General features: G+C 40.3%; 2 protein-coding genes across 3 annotated transcripts; one reads left to right on the forward strand and one right to left on the reverse strand.

Moving 5' to 3' along the window:
* Positions 1-996: 996 nt before the first annotated feature.
* lnp1 (leukemia NUP98 fusion partner 1) lies at positions 997-7,267 on the reverse strand. Of its 2 annotated transcripts, none has more exons than XM_072388745.1 (4): positions 6,251-7,254; positions 4,235-4,468; positions 2,877-2,975; positions 997-1,612 (listed from the first exon to the last, which is right to left on the reverse strand). In XM_072388745.1, the coding sequence occupies exons 1-4, from the start codon at positions 6,434-6,436 to the stop codon at positions 1,505-1,507; spliced, it is 627 nt and encodes a 208-aa protein (XP_072244846.1). In that variant the 5' UTR covers positions 6,437-7,254; the 3' UTR covers positions 997-1,504. The 2 variants fall into 2 exon arrangements, with proteins under 2 accessions (XP_072244846.1, XP_072244847.1); XM_072388746.1 differs by lacking the exon at positions 997-1,612 and adding an exon at positions 2,346-2,616 and having other exon boundaries at positions 6,251-7,267.
* A 2,263-nt stretch (positions 7,268-9,530) lies between these two features.
* tomm70a (translocase of outer mitochondrial membrane 70 homolog A (S. cerevisiae)) lies at positions 9,531-16,409 on the forward strand. The gene is made up of 12 exons (XM_072390046.1): positions 9,531-9,843; positions 11,091-11,264; positions 11,635-11,761; positions 11,866-11,975; positions 12,088-12,236; positions 12,716-12,923; positions 13,208-13,342; positions 13,477-13,584; positions 13,701-13,817; positions 14,316-14,413; positions 14,502-14,624; positions 14,707-16,409. Exons 1-12 carry the CDS (start codon positions 9,610-9,612, stop codon positions 14,858-14,860), a joined length of 1,737 nt encoding a protein of 578 aa, XP_072246147.1. The 5' UTR covers positions 9,531-9,609; the 3' UTR covers positions 14,861-16,409.
* Positions 16,410-16,722: the final 313 nt, after the last annotated feature.

Here is a 16,722-nt window from a genome sequence, read left to right on the forward strand (position 1 = left end):
TAGAGACGACAGTCGACTTGACTTCACATGCAAAACCCCCCACATGCAAAAACCTTCTCGAGCAACAATTGCAAATTACCACAAACTACCTTACACACCAGCTGCGGTGTTCATTGGGATTTCCCCGAAATATTTACATTCAACCCAACAAGTACGCAGTAAGTAAATAACCACATCCATTTTGCACATCGCTATGCCTTCATTTTGATCTGGGATACAAGCTTGTACAGCTTTGTGACACACTTGTGACTCAGTTGTGTTGACAAAAGCTCTCAATAGACATCCAGGCAGACTAAATCACCTGTCAAAGTACCCAAACCCACCTGTGTGGTAGCTCCTGCTACGGCACGTCTCTCCAAGAATACATTTCACCATATATACTCACACACACACACACACACACACACACACACACACACACACACACACACACACAGACAGAACCATGAAAGTGAAAGCTGTGCCAGGCCAACAACAGCAGGGGTTAGGAAGGAAGAGGGCACAGATGGAAAAGGAGATATCAAACAAGAGGAAAAATTCACTGAGGGCTTTAAAATGGATCTGCACACTGGTATGTTTTCAGATCACCAAATCTATACACATAAAAACCTGCCACAGTTCGTCGAAATGTGCAAATACTGAACATAACATCGGTTCTCTGAATTAGACTGGCATCATCACCCCCCCACAAAGTGTGGGGAACTTGTAAAAACCACAACACATAAATCAGATGTGGCATAAATTATACAGGTAATTAGCTGTTGATACCACTTTTATTTCTTTGTTCCTGTAATGGAGCTGTAGCCAGCAGGTGGTAAGCTCAGTTTAGCTTAAACAGAGAAGCTCTAACAGGCTGCACGAGTACCGTTTGAGCTGTGTTTCGTGCAACTTGGCTTAAAGTATGAAACCACTATCAAGGCTGGACGCCTCTAGGGCCTCCAGCCTTGATAGTGGATAGGATCCGATAGTGGATAAGATCCGACTTATGTAAAACAGCCTCTAATATCAGTCATTTAAACTACTTTGCTTTGTGCTTGCTAAGCTCTGCTAAGGATGCTAAAGGAAGGCAACATCCTTTTGGTCATTACAATCAGTTTTGTGAGTTGTTCAGTGTTTGGAGATCAGAGTTCTGAAAGGTCAGCTCAGAAATATAAAACCTGAGTCAAACACAGCTTTATGATAGCTAATTAGGAAGGGAAATCGTATTCGCCTGCTTCATATGACGACATGTTGTCTAAGTGTTCATATTGTCTCTCACAGAGTCTGTCTTATGAGTGCAATAGTTCACACAGTACAACTGGATCTTACATTAACAAGCAGCATGAGGCACCATCAGATAACAGTTTCTCTCTTGTATTTCTCACACAGCGTCCAGGCTCCTCCACTGACAGGAGACAATCTATCATTGGGAGTTCATGCAGACAGGGCTGAGGAATGCAGGTGTGCTGGAAGATTTTGGGCCAGTGGGTCACATGTACATGCAGATGTTGGAAGTAGAGGACCATCATGGAACAGTGGTGCGGGACGAAGACCAGTAGAGAATTTTCATCATGGATATGTGGCTCTGGCATGTGGAACACAAATGTTTCCTCCACAGCCACTGCTGCATGCACTGAAACACATTGTAAAACACGTTATTGCCCATGATGGATCTATTTGTCATTTCTGCTTGTATTGACCTTCTACACTGTCATTTCTCACGTGCTGATCTACAGTAATTGCGTGCACAACAGGGTCAACACTGGGCATGACCCTTTGGCGAGAAGGACAGTGGTGCCACATAGTTTGGACATTCAATGAATCCTCTTTAAAGAGTCCTAACAATTTTCTGTGTTTCCAGAAGTTATTAAGCAGATAAAATCTAAGATAAGTTAAATATCACTCAGTATTAACTGAAGTCCTGAGGAAACACAAAATATTCAGACTATAGCAACAATTAACAACATCAGATCTGTAAGATATTTGTTAGTTTATCACATAGTAACAAGTCATGGGCCATCAAACCTTAACAAGCATAACCTATAAACTACTGAGGCAAATATTTGACGTGTTTGATACATCTCTTTAATAAAAATGCCATCATACAGAGACAGATTATTGGCAGCAGGTAAACACTAGCTAATATAAGCAGGAAATTTTACGTACAGATTATACCTTGAATTTATAAACTCAGACTTAAACTGAATAGTTTATTCATAATAAAGACTCTAAACTAATGTTTTAAATGCTTTCATTTATAAATCCTCATATATTCAGTCTTTTGACTTTTAAGAGAAAGAGTTGACTCCAGATGGGCCCATCGCAAATCTTGCTGGATCAGGTCAAGATTAGTCGAGGCCCTTCAATTTCAACAAACCATAGATGTTCTGGAGGGAGTTGTGGCTTTGGCTAAAGAGTGGAAATCCTCAAACTTTCTAAAGAAGAATCAACCGCTTCCAAAGAATGATATCAGCGATGTTTTCGCAAGGAAAGCTGACGACGGGGTGTACGCTGCTCCTTGTCAGAGAAAATCGGGCCGTCTGCAGACTTCCTCCTCTCGTCTGAGTGCCTCCTGACCAGACAAGCTGCTGCTTCACTGCTTCTGTGGGGAAGGCTCTGCTCTAACTTCAGAGCGGCCTTTAGCATCCACCAAGGGGAGAGATCGTAATCAGTAAGTATCCAGACCAGGGATTGTTGGTTGTTAGTGCTCCATGCTTTTACAGAAATACTGTAGGTCTCTGCTAGTGACTTATTGTTTTCATACCAGATCACATCATGCATGTCCTGAAATGATTGCTTGTATACACCTGAGATCTGATGTCTGCATGCTGAGATGAGAGGGAACACAGTGTAGACAGGAGGCATGCAATAGATTCGACCTGTACAAGCTGTCTTACCTCTTTGTGGAAGCGGTGTGTACAGTAAAGCTCTTGAACTCCCCCTCCACTCCTCGATATATCCTCACGACAGATCAGGCACAGCTTGTTTTCCTCATTCTATAAAACAGAGGAATATGCTGTTTATTCACTTATATCAAGCAAAATTGTAATTTCAGCTTAATCGAGGATTTTCTGGATTCAAAGACTACATAAAAATGCAACAATAAGTGAATAAATATATATTTTAATTTATCTGTAATGCTCATTTTGAGTTTGATGCCAAGGACCTGTTTCAAATAAGTAGGAGCGCATCTTATTGACTTTCTCTTTTATCTACACTCTGTAAGTGTTTGGGAACCGATTAAAAGAATTTCTGTAGTTTTGAAAGGTAAATGTTATCCAGTTCTCGCTTTGCTGTTTACAGGTTAGCCAGTTTTGCACCTGGACAGAGCCATGCAGTTGTACGAGGAGCAGCATGTGGTTTAGCTTTGTCTTGCTAAAACAAGATGGGTCTTTCCTTAAAAAGACACTGGATGGCAACATATGCAGCTCAAAGAGCTTCATATATCATTCAGCTTAAATGAGCTCTTGCAGATGTTCATGTTACCCGGGTCATGCTCACTCATGCACCCCCATATCATCGCTCATAACAAGCTTCCTTTCCTCTGTGCACTGAAAGACGTTGCATAATCTTCAAAAAGAATGTAAGAGTCTTCTTATCCAACTTCTCCTCAGTAACACTCTGTATCCCTGGAGGGCTCTTGTAATACTTGATGAAGTTACTACCGGTAACCTGTTGCCAGGTAACCTCATTACTCTTGAGATATTCCACCAAGCATAAGCTGTAGCATTACACTGTTATAAAAATGTTTTCCGGCATCGAATTCAAAATTAATATATCTAATAAATTATTCTATGAAATAAACAATAAAGTTTCTCACTTTTAACATTTGGTATGTTGTTTTTGCACCATCTTCAGTTAAATGCAGAGTTTACATGGTTTACATATGGTCACACTTAAATTTACATTTTCAAACTGGATTCCATCTTTATAGAGAAAAGGAGTAGGATTTTGAATAAGTTATTCTTAAAATATTTATTAGTTAATAACATGAGCCTTTTGGTTATGTCATACAGATCACACTCGTTTGTTATCCAGCCTGCAAATCAAGGTAACGCACCTTTTAATACTCTGTAAGTGCTCCTTAATCTTTAAGAGCTTTATAATACCTTTTTGAAAAAAGACACAGGGTGCCAAAACTGAATCACCCAACAGTTGGCACGATCTATAACAAGCTGATCTTATAACAAAAAAAAAAACCCAAAACCCCCAATAAAACTTAAATTTGAATGAGTTTTGTAGTACTGTTGCTCACCCCAGACATTTTCCTCTTATCATTGAGGCAAAGTCTCCTCTCAAACGACTCCGTGATCTCTGGGATGGTGGTGATGCGGCTCTCTTGGATGGCCGTCTTTGAACCCTTGTCGTCAGAGGAGAGACGACGAAGTCTCTGGTGGGGCCTGACCTCCCCCTTCTCCTCTCTTGTTTTGGGAGCCGGTGCCATCGTCGCTGCGTGGAGCCTGTTCAACTTCATGGCGTCTAACTGTGACTGCAGATCACACAGAAAAGTGAAGTACGCGTCACCACACAATGGAACAATTCTTATGTGCCCACAGTTACAGAAAACGATGTGTTTTGTGCTTCACACTGTAGCTGATAGTGTTAATAGTAGTTGTGAGAAGATTAAGAAGGAGACGCTTTTTTCCGTGAATGGGGTTAATCACCCTTTCACTAATGTCCTTAGATAACAGGTTAGCAAAGCTCTCACCTAATTATAGTTTGCCTCTTGACTCAGACCAAACAGTTAATTGATTAGAAAAAATCCTATCGTTATTCATTGCAAAACAGTTATGTAACAGGTAATCTTAAAGCAAACTGCATTCTCTCTGATGATATAAGGTGAATATTCTCTTTTTAACTTGAACCAGTGTTCAGTCACTAACAGCTGAACTGTGGCAAACCTTTGACACCAGTGATGTAAGTGTGGAATACAGTGTGGTGGGAGTGAACAGTTGCACCAAGGACAAGACAAATAAGAACTTGGTGCTTTGTTGAAGGCAATACTTTGAGTTTGTTGCACTTATCGACATGAAGCAGTGTGATTGTGTGATTGTGATTGTGGCTATTCCAAAATATCAAAGACATAAATCTAAATTCATAATAATTTATTTAAAAAGTGGCACCACAAGTCCAGCTACGGATTGAGCTGAGCTGAACCATGTTTCGTGCTCCTTCTCTGGATCAGTTGCTGAAGTTGATCAATATTTGCAGGAGCTGGGAGCTTTCATGTTGCATGAGAATACATCAACACTACAAAATAAATTATCAAAATTTTCTACATTTAGCATCTTTATCCAGCAACATTCCATCGTGATCAACCTTTGCCAGTTAAAGAAATGTGGAACATAAGCACAAATAATTCATATGAGTTGCTTGTCCCTCCACTAGTAGAGTGAAATAGACGTGTCTTTAGATTTTAACAAATATAGATGTTGGTAAATTGTTTTCAAGGCCGCTGCAAATCTACTATATGAGCAGCAAGTCTGCAGCTGTGTCAGCTGACATTGATCTATGATCTCCCTGTGTCAGGATGCTTGTAGAGTCAACGAGTAAATTCTCTAGATATTCCAGAAAGAGCACTCAAAAGACATGTGGTCATCATATCTTAAACCTGTTTGTCTGTTACTTAAATCATCAGCAGTTCTGTCATTTATAAGGTTTTTAATTCTCGCATGTTGCAAAAGAAGACTAATCGATAAATCTCTTTGTTGTTGGTGTTATTAGGCAGCACGTGTACAGCGGATCTTTGTGAGTGCGTGTTCAGAACATTGTTGTTATTGATGTCCAACATTATTGATGAGAATTTTTTTTGAGGATAATCCCAGGTCAGGACATCCTGTCATGAGAAGCCATGACAGACCAACGTGTGATCACGATGCTCACGATGCTCACACCAACATCTGCCAGGAGTTTAAAGATGCCAAATACGACTAACATGCTTTACTCATTTTCAGCCTTTTCACTTGAATATACTGTAGACATTTTCCTAAACAGTCCATGCTGACATATTGGTTGTTTATGAGAAAAGATACATGCAATATTATTTATCTGTGAAAGTTAGTTGTATTTCTAAGTTGACATAAGTTTAAAAATATGACTCCAGGTGGGGCAGACATGGTGTAAGAAGGTAACAGAATTTGGGGAAAAAAACAAAACAGTTTTGTTAAAAATGTTTTTCTGCTGTTGCATAAGTCAGCACAAGTAGAAACTGAGCACTGCACCAGTAAAAAGAGTCACATGCTTTGATCTATGAAATGCATACAGTCCTTACCACAGTCGGGAGCGATGCTCTCCGATCGAGTTGTGTTTTCGAAGGCCTTCTGAAACTGCGTTTTCTTTCCCTGGAATGTCCAGCTTCTGCTCCGTGACCCCAGTAACTACTCATCCATTTTGTGAAGTTGCCATCATCATCTTCATCATTGTCCATAGTGAAAGCAGGCAGGAGTCTGAGAGACATGGTGCAGGCAGCCTTTTGGTGAAGCAAGTCCCAGCAGAACAGATTCAAATGTGATCCCAGCTCACTGGTGCAGAAGGTAAAGTCTACACTCAGCTGACCTATTAAGTCTCCAGCTGACTCGCTGCTCTACTGCACACAACAAGGGAAAGGTAACTCCCTTCAATTAGACGCCTTTAGCACAGCTATTGTAGTTGTGTTATTCTTGGATGATCCAAAAATAAACAGCAGAGCTTTTGCTCGAGTCTCTTAATAAGAGAATCCTCTATAATCTATTCATTGCTGATAGAAAGTAAAAGTGGAGGTGCTGGAAACATACAGGGAGGCTGGAGTCATGTAGTCACTGCTCGTAGTTTGGCAGTGGGTGTGTGATCAGACCACTGCTTTTAATCTTTCCATTGCAGTCGTGGGCCTCGGGGTAGACAACTGAAACTCCAATTTCCCCATACTTTCCACTGGTAGACTGCATCAAACATGTCAATAATTATGGAGTGCCGGCAACTCTGTCTCTGTGGGAGGCCTGGGGCTTGAATAATACAGAGCAAAGGGATCATATCTTATTGTAACACACTGGGTGCAACTGAATTAGAGATGCAGCCCTGCAGTACAAGGCCAGAAACTAGTTACTACAATTATAGGAGAAAAGAGTCTGATTTCAATTTGTACAAAAACAACACATTCCTCCACTCCTTCACAAACTGAAAGGATCAGTACGTTGCTTACTATCTTAAAGACCTGAGACTTAAGGAGGAGGACTAATCAGGGCAGCCACTCTTATGAGACATTCATGCTGCATGCCATGTAACCTCCAGCAAGCACAAAGATTACAGTAATCTGTTGTTATGTCAAAGATGGGAATAGGTTTGGAGCTCACCTGAAGACAAAGTAATCTTATGCATGATGCAAAATGTAAAACATGCGTCCACTGAAATAATCATGTAGTTTTTTTATTACATGTACTTCAATAATAATCCCGCATTCAGAATACATGCTGACTACTTTTGAGCCCTTTATCTTTCACGTGCAGTCCTTTTGTTTTTGTTTGAAAATGGGCTTCAAGATCTATAAATAATGAATTGTATAAAGATTGATTAACAAAAGTGTTTTAAAAATGATCCCTGGAACAAGAACCAGCCCGCCACTTTTTATGAAGACAAGTCAGTGAAACCACCAGAAACAACAAACTGCATAAAAGAAACATGTGTCAACCTAATATATGTAACTGGTATAATTAGGTGCCTTTAAGTGAATGACCTGTAAGGATTTACATCTTTTTCATAGGTGCACTTTACATCAAAACATGTCCCTGCATGGCAAGAGCACAGACATGACTCTGTAGTCAGAGCTTACCAGATATCTATTGGCAGCAGCTACAACTAATTCAGGCAGGGCTAACAATTGCAAGCTCATTTTGGAGAAATGAAAGAGAGAATTAAATAAAGGAGAGGCTTCTTCAGCACAAACAACGAACATTATAGGAGGTTCCTGCCCTCAGCATTAATTCTGCACAATTACTTACTTTTTTTTCTTTTTGTACAATGAGTTATGACTAAGAACTGTTTAGATTCTTTAGGCTGAAACATTAATATCCCAGTTCGGGATTAATAAGATATTATCCAAGTCAACATTCCCTATCTTTAGTGTAATATATCTCCTTAGCCTTATTATCTTTGTATAGCAACTATAATGTTTTACTGAGGCTCCAAACACAGCACATGTAATAAATACAAGACTCTTGTGTCTCGTCACGTGTTTGCGGTTCAGTGGCAAAATTGATTTATGTTTTTTTATTTTTTTAAACAAGCATTACCTACTTTGAGGGAAGCGTGTTTGAAACCATTTGGCTCAAAGTGTACTCAGTTTTTACGTGTTTTACATGCAAATATCTTAGATAAAACCATTTTACTCTGCAAAAATATTTTTATATAAGTATAGTTCAGAGAAGAGAAAAGAAAAAAAACAAGCAACCAAGCAACCCCCGACAGTGTGAATAATTTTCAGGATGTGTTTGGAAAAAAAGGAACCTTGCACGAGTTATCCCGTCAGAAGGTAATGTTACTGCAAGGCTCCACATCGCTCAAGCCTCCGTCTACCCAGCTAAATACAGCTGACTTTGAAAAGTGGTCAGTCCTGCTCACTGTTTGACAACACATGGCCTTGGGCACAAATTAAGCAGTCAGACCTCAGCGCTGTCCACAGACCAGTACTAAGCTCCTAAATGCGATACAGAGGAGCCTGCAGCTAAGAAAGATACAGACACATTTAAACAAATCAGACGTTAAATTAACATTGATCTGGATTTTTTTTTAATAAATAAATTTTAAAAATAACTTTAACTGTGCAAAGAAAGCAAACTACACTGAAGCTTTGTGTTTGAACGACAACAGAAAAGGGATTATTTTTTATAAATTTTTTCCTCACGTGGCAGTACTGATACTGTACCTACAGCATTTATAAGCAGTTACCTTTGTTGAGTGCTTAGATGTAAAAGGCAGCAGCATTGCCATCTGGTGGCTGCAGTCAAACTGCAAACATATAAACAGGAATTTGGTGGTCCTATTCAACATTCATGTAGAATTACTTTTACTAGTATGTACAACAGATTGTTCTCTTTGTGTATTTTCCAACAAATACCACATTTCTAATCAGCTGGAGTGCCTTATTGATTTCAACCTTTAAACTAAGAGTCCATTTGGCATCCAGATTGGATGTATTCTTGTTGGCTGTGTGCACTTTTATCAAATGTTATTATTCAAGTATCAATCTAAATGGTCATATCCGTAAACAATTTTAGATCTGTATTAATTTAATTTAACATTGCTATTAGTCCATGTGGTCCACGACGAACAAGCCTAAAACTAAACTGTAAATATGTATCTCAGGAAGGGCCTTCAGTAGATTTCTTATTCTGTGACTTTGGGACTAAATCTGGGCAACGAAAATGCACATCACAACAAACACAGATCTGCGGTCAGTGGTCTTAGATGTTATTCTCCCAGCTGGCCTCTACGCTGATACATACAAGTAAAAGCCACCACTTATCTGTGGAGGGCAGCATTACGCCCTACAGTGCTCAACCTGCGGTAAATTCAGTAGTAGAAGAAGAATAGTCTGCGCTTCACGCTTTCAGGTGGTTGTACTGGCTGGCTAACCATTGCTAGGTTCGGTTGTATATCATGGCTGCTTCAAAGCCAGTCGAACCCCAGTCTGGGACTGGTTTACCCCGCTGGCAGCTGGCACTGTTAGTCGGGACCCCCATAGTGCTTGGAGTGGGGGCGGTTTACCTCTGGAATCGCAGCAGGACGAAGGAAAGGAAAGGGACCGGGGAGCGGAAAACACCAGAAGGCAGCGCCAGTCCCGTGCAGGGCCAAGAAGGCGCAGCTCAAGCCAGTCGGGAGCAGGAGAACATGGTACTACCTCTGCAGCCCGTGACTCCTCGTGTTTCTGGTGTTAATGTAGCTGTCCTCACATGAGCATGGTTTGCGTCGGTACTCCACGTTTACGTTTCTGCCCACACGTGTCATTGCCATATAAGTGGGGTCAAGGACACCTAACGTTACTGACGCCTATAGTGGCGGCTACCTTCATGAGAGCAAGGCCGACAGTCACCGGTTCGTCGGTGTGGATTAGCCAATGCTAGTTAGCGTTCTTATCGTGCTTGCAGTAGCTCGGTTAACATGCGTGGCCCCTGTTTTCTAACACCACATGCATGTAAAGTCGGCTCTTGAAACAGAAACTGTTGGGATGGGGATGGTAATTTAAGCACTACTTCAAACAGTAAAAACTCGACAAGACAGGTTAACGTAGCTGTGTGATGTTGTTTCGGGGCATGTTAGCTGGTTAACGCAGGTTTCTCACAGCGTCAGGATGGGCGGGGATGGCTGTCATTTGAATCCTCTGTTTTCGGTAAATGGTGCTTTTGTTGGGGGGTATTTTACTCCATAGGAGGCGATCACCTCATTCATTACACTGCCATTAATAGGTAGTGACTTCTATCAGTCATATTTAACGAATATTTGATAATTTATTCCCATTTTTTTCTTTATTTAAAAATAAAAATACTTTAGGAATGTCTTTAACTGTATATTTCTTTTATGACTGATTTTTCAGTCTAACTTGAGAAACCATACTAATAGAATTAGTTACAAAAAATGGCTATTCAGCTGGACTCAATTTTGAGGCACCTGTTCAGTGACAGGTGTGTGTGAGTCTGTAGTTTCACCTGTTGTTGTGTGTAGCTTCTCTACTGTTACAACTAATGACAATGGAGGCATTATATGTGCTTAGTAAGTCTATGTGAGTATGCTGTTGAAGCTTTGGTAGTATTCCATTTTATTTTTTTCCCATTGAAATTGCTTATTACTTGAACTTTGTGTTGTGTAATTGGTTTCCCCTCTGAGTCTCAGACTGAGGCATCATACTTTGGCTAACTTACTTTTACTTACTGCACTTCTTCCTGTTTGGCATGACCTAATCACAATATTATCTATCTCTGAAATAAATACATGGATCAGTATATGCTCAAATCAGTGTTACTGATTGATAAAGGCTTCACAGCAACACCACCTTTGGGCTTTAGTTCTTGAGCCACTACTATTGAGCCACACAAGAGACAACTGAATCGATAAATGTTTCCTTCTCTCTCTGTTTCATTTAGAGCCCTTTGGATCGGGCCCAAGCCGCAAAGAACAAGGGCAACAAGTATTTCAAGGCTGGCAAGTATGAGAACGCCATCCAGTGCTACACAGAAGCCATTGCTCTCTGCCCCACAGACCAGAAAGCGGATTTGTCAACGTTTTACCAGAACAGAGCAGCAGCCTTTGAACAGCAGGTTGGCATCGTCTTGTAAAGTGTGCAGAAATGTCTTTGTGTGAATGATCTGGTGCTTGTTCAACATTGTAGAAGAGCAGATGTGCAAAGAAAAGTAACACAGTGAGGTCCAAAAGTTTGCGCTGTAGAACTACAAGTGTTTTCAACTCGTTTGATAAAGTGTTGAATGCTCTTAGTAACATATTGTCCACCGCAGAAAGCCGTGGTTACTGTTGTTTGGTCAATGTGTCACAGGTTTGTGTTCAAATCCTCAACATTCCTCTCCTTTATATTTGACTGAAACCGTGCCTACTACATGCTAAAGAAACCCTCAGTTACCCTAAAACGGCAGCCATGCAGTAAAGTTTGATCAGCCTGAACTGTCATTTCAGAGTAAGTGGACAGAAGTGGTACAGGACTGCTGTCAGGCCGTGGAACTGAATCCACGTTATATCAAGGCTCTATTCAGGAGGGCTAAAGCTCTGGAAAAACTGGACAATAAGAAGGAGTGCCTAGAAGGTAAGAAAAGTATTGTTTCTTATAAAAGTGTCCTTTTTAAAGTTTTCAGTAAAATATGCGTGTGCCTTTTTGATAGTCACTTTTGTTCTCACTGCACACTCCAGATGTCACAGCAGTGTGTATTCTTGAGGCCTTCCAGAACCAACAGAGCATGCTGCTCGCAGACAAGGTGCTGAAACAGCTTGGAAAAGAGAAGGCCAAAGAAAAATACAAGGTACTCCTTCACTTTAAAATGATTTTCTTTACTTTTTATTTCCTCTAAATGTGTGCGTTGTGTAATCTTTCTTTCTTTTTTGTTCTTCTCCCAAAATACCTCTTTTCTGCAGAATCGGGAGCCAATGATGCCTTCTCCTCAGTTCATTAAGTCATACTTTAGCTCATTTACTGATGACATCATCTCCCAGTCCTTGCAGAAGGGTGAGAAAAAAGATGAAGACAAGGACAAGGAGGGTGAGGCAGCCGAAGTCTCTGAGAGGTCAGACTTTTCTCTTGATAGTGACTATTCGTGAAAGCTGTTTGGATATGCTGGTGTTACAGAACAAGATTCTGACACTGTGCCATAGGAGTCCCTTTTTTCTGAGGTTTTCATTGGGTTGGTTAATTAGGGAATCTTTCTATTGAACATGACTTTGTTCAAGAAATAGAGTGGCTATTGAGCATTTAGAAGTTCAGTTTCATAATTTAATTTTGGGGGCCTGTTAGAGTAGTTTGACATGCTTAAATGCCTAATAACATCCTTTTTCCCCCACATATTGTACATTGCTGCAGTTCCTCTTGTGCCCTTCTATCTGTAAAGCTCAGTTTTACTTCCTGTCTCTTTAAAGCTCCCCAGCTGAAAAGCTCAGTGCTCATTCTTTGTTGGGTATAACAAACCAGCTACTTGTCAGGTGTAAAAGCATGAAATGACCTTTTTGAGATGCACTCCTCCTCATCTTTCGTCACTGTTTTCCTCAGCTCTGGCTACCTGAAGGCAAAGCAGTACATGGAGGAGGAGAATTATGATAAAATCATCAGTGAATGCACCAAGGAAATTGAGTCGGGAGGCCGATACACAGCAGAGGCCCTGCTGCTGCGAGCCACATTCTACCTGCTGATTGGCAACGCTAACGCTGCTCAACCCGATTTGGACCGGGTGATCAACATGCAGGATGCCAACGTGAAGGTATATATACTGTACATGTAATCGGGGGAATTTCACAGTTTTGAGAGTTTATTGGCAAAACTAAACTAAACTATGGGTGTTACCCATAAGCTAAAGAAAAAACACATCTGAGAGACATGTGCCCATTTTCTGCCATTGATTTAATTCCAAAGAAGCATCACGTATGATACAAGAAATCTATCAGGACTTCAGTGCATATCCATTTCTAGATTAATCGAATGATTTGAATCCAATGGGAAAAAAAAAGCTGCATCCTGACAGGTTCTCTCTCTGTACCGTCACAGCTACGAGCAAATGCTTTGATCAAGCGTGGGAGCATGTACATGCAGCAACAGCAACCTATGCTTTCTACAAATGATTTCAACATGGCAGCCGAGATCGACACACGCAACCCTGACGTGTATCACCACAGGGGTCAGGTATTTCTACAGCTTGTTTTTGTTCCGTTGTTGGCTGTGGGTTTTTTCGGTGATTCGGTGTCAGTGGACAGCCACCAGCTCGATGCTTGGGATGTCTCTGCATGTTTTGACAATGTCTCTGTGGTTTCTCTCAGCTGAAGATTCTGCTGGATCAGGTGGACGAGGCGGTGGGAGACTTTGATGAGTGCATTCTGCTCAGACCGGACTCTGCTCTGGCACAGGCACAGAAGTGTTTTGCCCTGGTAAGTAATTGCCGAAAGAACTAAAAAAAAAAAAAAAAAAAAAAAAAAAAAAACAATTAACGCTGTCTGCTAAAATTGAAGCTGTGCTGAGTTGTTCTCCTCGTTGTGTCCTTCAGTACAGGCAAGCTTATACTGGAAACAACCCGTCACAGGTACAGACTGCCATGGACGGCTTTGAGGACGTTATCCGAAGGTTTCCAAAATGTGCGGAGGGATACGCTCTTTATGCTCAGGTGTGGACTTGTTAACCTGGTTTCTCTCTTCACAATTAATAACAGAAGTGGTGAATATTTTGATGCATTGATGGAGAGAGTCCTCAAGGTAAATCATGATATCTACGGAGCATGTAACATAAACCTGCACCAGCGACTTTACTCATCTCAGATCATCTGAATGCATTTCCTTGTACATTTTTATGACACATTCGTGATACCCTGTTTCCTTCTGCAGTGTTTTAATCATACCTTTCTGCATACCTAATCATACCTTTGCTGCACCTCCAGCAGTTTGTAACATTATGGCCCATCTCTTATCATGAGTCAGTTGGTGATTAAATAATCCGCTCATTCTTGTCACAGTTTTCGGGAAATTTGGTCAAAATAATGCGTTTCCACTGGATTGTAATCTGACTGAAACTTTTTGATAGAATTTGTCAAAGCACAGTAGCACCCCGAAGCCTTAATGATGCGTTCAACAAAACCTTTTTTCTGTTGTCTTTGTGCTCTTTTCAGGCTTTGACTGACCAGCAGCAGTTTGGAAAAGCTGATGAGATGTATGACAAGTGTATCGAACTGGAACCAGATAATGCTACTACATATGTTCATAAGGGGTCAGTCTGTTTTCCTTTTTTTTATTATATTTGTGACCATTCATAATTTGCCTCATTGATGGTTTGTAATTGGTCCTTTTCTGTCCAGTTTGCTGCAGCTTCAGTGGAAACAAGACCTCGACTTGGGTCTAGACCTCATTAGTAAGGCGATTGAGATTGACAACAAATGTGACTTTGCCTATGAAACTATGGGAACCATTGAAGTTCAAAGGTGAGATTGACAGTTTATTTAAAGCCAAACATTTGTTGTCTTTTTTGAAGTGCTTTCTGTAACCAGAGTCTTTGTTTAACAGGGGCAACCTGGACAAGGCGATAGATATGTTCAACAAAGCAATCAACCTAGCCAAGTCAGAGATGGAGATGGCTCATTTGTACTCATTATGTGATGCAGCATACGCCCAGACTGAAGTGGCAAGGAAGTATGGGCTGAAGCCTCCCACGCTGTAACTTCTCAGCCAACTGATAGCGAGCCGCGGTCTGCGTTGCTGAACCCAACTGTGTTTAAAGTGAAACTGTCTAACTTAACTTTGATTTGTTAAAAGGAAAAAAAAAAATTACTAGATATTATGACGAATAAAGGAAGGACCCTGAATATGTACCATGTTTACATCACATTAAAGGGGTTTATTGTCATGCAAAAGAAGGTTTTCTATTCAGAATCAAACTGAGACTGTGATCCAGGTCTCTGGTAGAGTCAGTGGTTTGTCAGGATGCGGGTTGGCCCTGATGTGACCAGCACAGCCCTCTGCTGACACTGACTTCAATCGCACTTAATTATCACTTAATTATCAAAGCTTTTTGTTACTCCGATAGAGAAAGATGGAGGAAAACATACATGAATGTTCATGTATACCTGTTGAAATTGTTACCAACTGCGCGGAATGGAAGCATACTGAAATGTGCGCAGTCTGTTGACCCAATTACTGACATCACGGCTTTTGTGACACTTCTGGCGACAGAAAATACTGTGAGCGCTCCGAATGGTTCTGATGGACTGTTCACTTGTTAATTCATGCTGAGCTAAAGTGTTGTTTTTCTTTCCCCAGCTGCTTCCATATTGTAACATACCTTTTCAGTTCTGAATGCAAGATGAAAATTATAGTCAAACGTGTGATGTCTGTATTTGCGATGCTGGAAATGATCCAGTAGTTGCGGAGCCACAGAGAGGCCTGTTCAAATCCTTTTTTCTTTCTTTTTTTTTTAATGTTGGGTTTGTTTTTTTTTTTATAAACGTGCAGCATGTTCCCTTTATAAATGTAAATGAATGCTTGTGCTGTCTTGAACACTAGTAAATCCTTCTATGGGACTTTGAGCAGATCTTGTTTGACTAGAAAAACTAAGCCATCTTTTTTTTTTTTTTAAATGTTATTTTTGAATTTCCTCTCATGTCAGGCGATATCACCAGTGAATGGTTATTGAATGGTCTTTTTTTTCTTAGCTCACAGCAATTTAGAAATTAAGATTTATTTGCTATATTGTTTATTTTTCATCTGTGTAACTGGTTCCATCTTTTGACAGTTTTTAAGACAGTGGTTTCATCCTTTTTTTTTCTTTTTTTTTTTCCCCCCTTCATTCAAAAAGTATTCTCACAACCTCGGCCTTATCGTTATCGGCCCACATGCAGCCCTGAAAGTCTCTTGGTACTGTGCATGATATGGTTCTCAAGTAGCATTTGATCGCAGTTTTGGAGAAGTGGCCACTCCTGCTCAATTTTGGTACGTCCAGAGGTTTTGTGAAAACAAATTGAACTGCTCCTGTTCTCTGTGTGTTGTCAGCGTTCAATTACACCGTGGAGCCAATTCACACCGCAGCTGGTGAGGATGACTTTTCAACTCGTCTTTCTCAAATGCAAAACCAGATTTAACTTTTAAAAAGACATAGATGTAACCTGCATTTCGGCTGTTAGAATAAAAAAATAACTTTAATCAACAATGTGTATGTTGACCAAAGTGGAAGAGAATATGACTCTTAATAAAGGTACAATTCTTGGAATGAATTTCACTTCTGAAAATTTTTTGGCCTGTCAAGTCATCCCACTAACCCACATCTGCGATTGTCATTCAATTCTTTAATATTATTAGTTTGATTTTATCTTTTGAAGTGTACAACTTCATTGCTGTTTTTAAATTGTCTGATATTGTTTACCAGACAATAAGTAGGTTTATTTTGATTGAAAATCAGTATTCAGACCTGATCACTTTTTATATACACATCATCACACAAAGTGAGACGCCTTCAGGAGTTCTTCTTTCAGGTGATTTGTGTAATTTTGTCATTTATTTAAAAAAAAAAAATCATTGGTTTCCGTA

The sequence above is a fragment of the Leuresthes tenuis genome, unplaced genomic scaffold (genome assembly GCF_036924035.1).
Source record: "Leuresthes tenuis unplaced genomic scaffold, fLeuTen1.0.hap1 SCAF_7, whole genome shotgun sequence".
Classification (NCBI taxonomy): domain Eukaryota; kingdom Metazoa; phylum Chordata; class Actinopteri; order Atheriniformes; family Atherinopsidae; genus Leuresthes; species Leuresthes tenuis.

Bases quoted from the DNA above. Each gene is read 5' to 3' on its own strand.
- lnp1 (XM_072388746.1), bottom strand. From the start codon at position 6,436: ATGTCTCTCAGACTCCTGCCTGCTTTCACTATGGACAATGATGAAGAT. The intron at 4,469-6,250 runs GTAAGGACTGTA...TGTGATCTGCAG, and splicing joins GAGCATCGCTCCCGACTGTG to TCACAGTTAGACGCCATGAA. The intron at 2,617-2,876 runs GTAAGACAGCTT...TGGATGCTAAAG, and splicing joins CACACCGCTTCCACAAAGAG to GCCGCTCTGAAGTTAGAGCA.
- tomm70a (XM_072390046.1), top strand. From the start codon at position 9,610: ATGGCTGCTTCAAAGCCAGTCGAACCCCAGTCTGGGACTGGTTTACCC. The intron at 13,585-13,700 runs GTAAGTAATTGC...TGTGTCCTTCAG, and splicing joins CACAGAAGTGTTTTGCCCTG to TACAGGCAAGCTTATACTGG. The intron at 14,625-14,706 runs GTGAGATTGACA...TTTGTTTAACAG, and splicing joins GGAACCATTGAAGTTCAAAG to GGGCAACCTGGACAAGGCGA.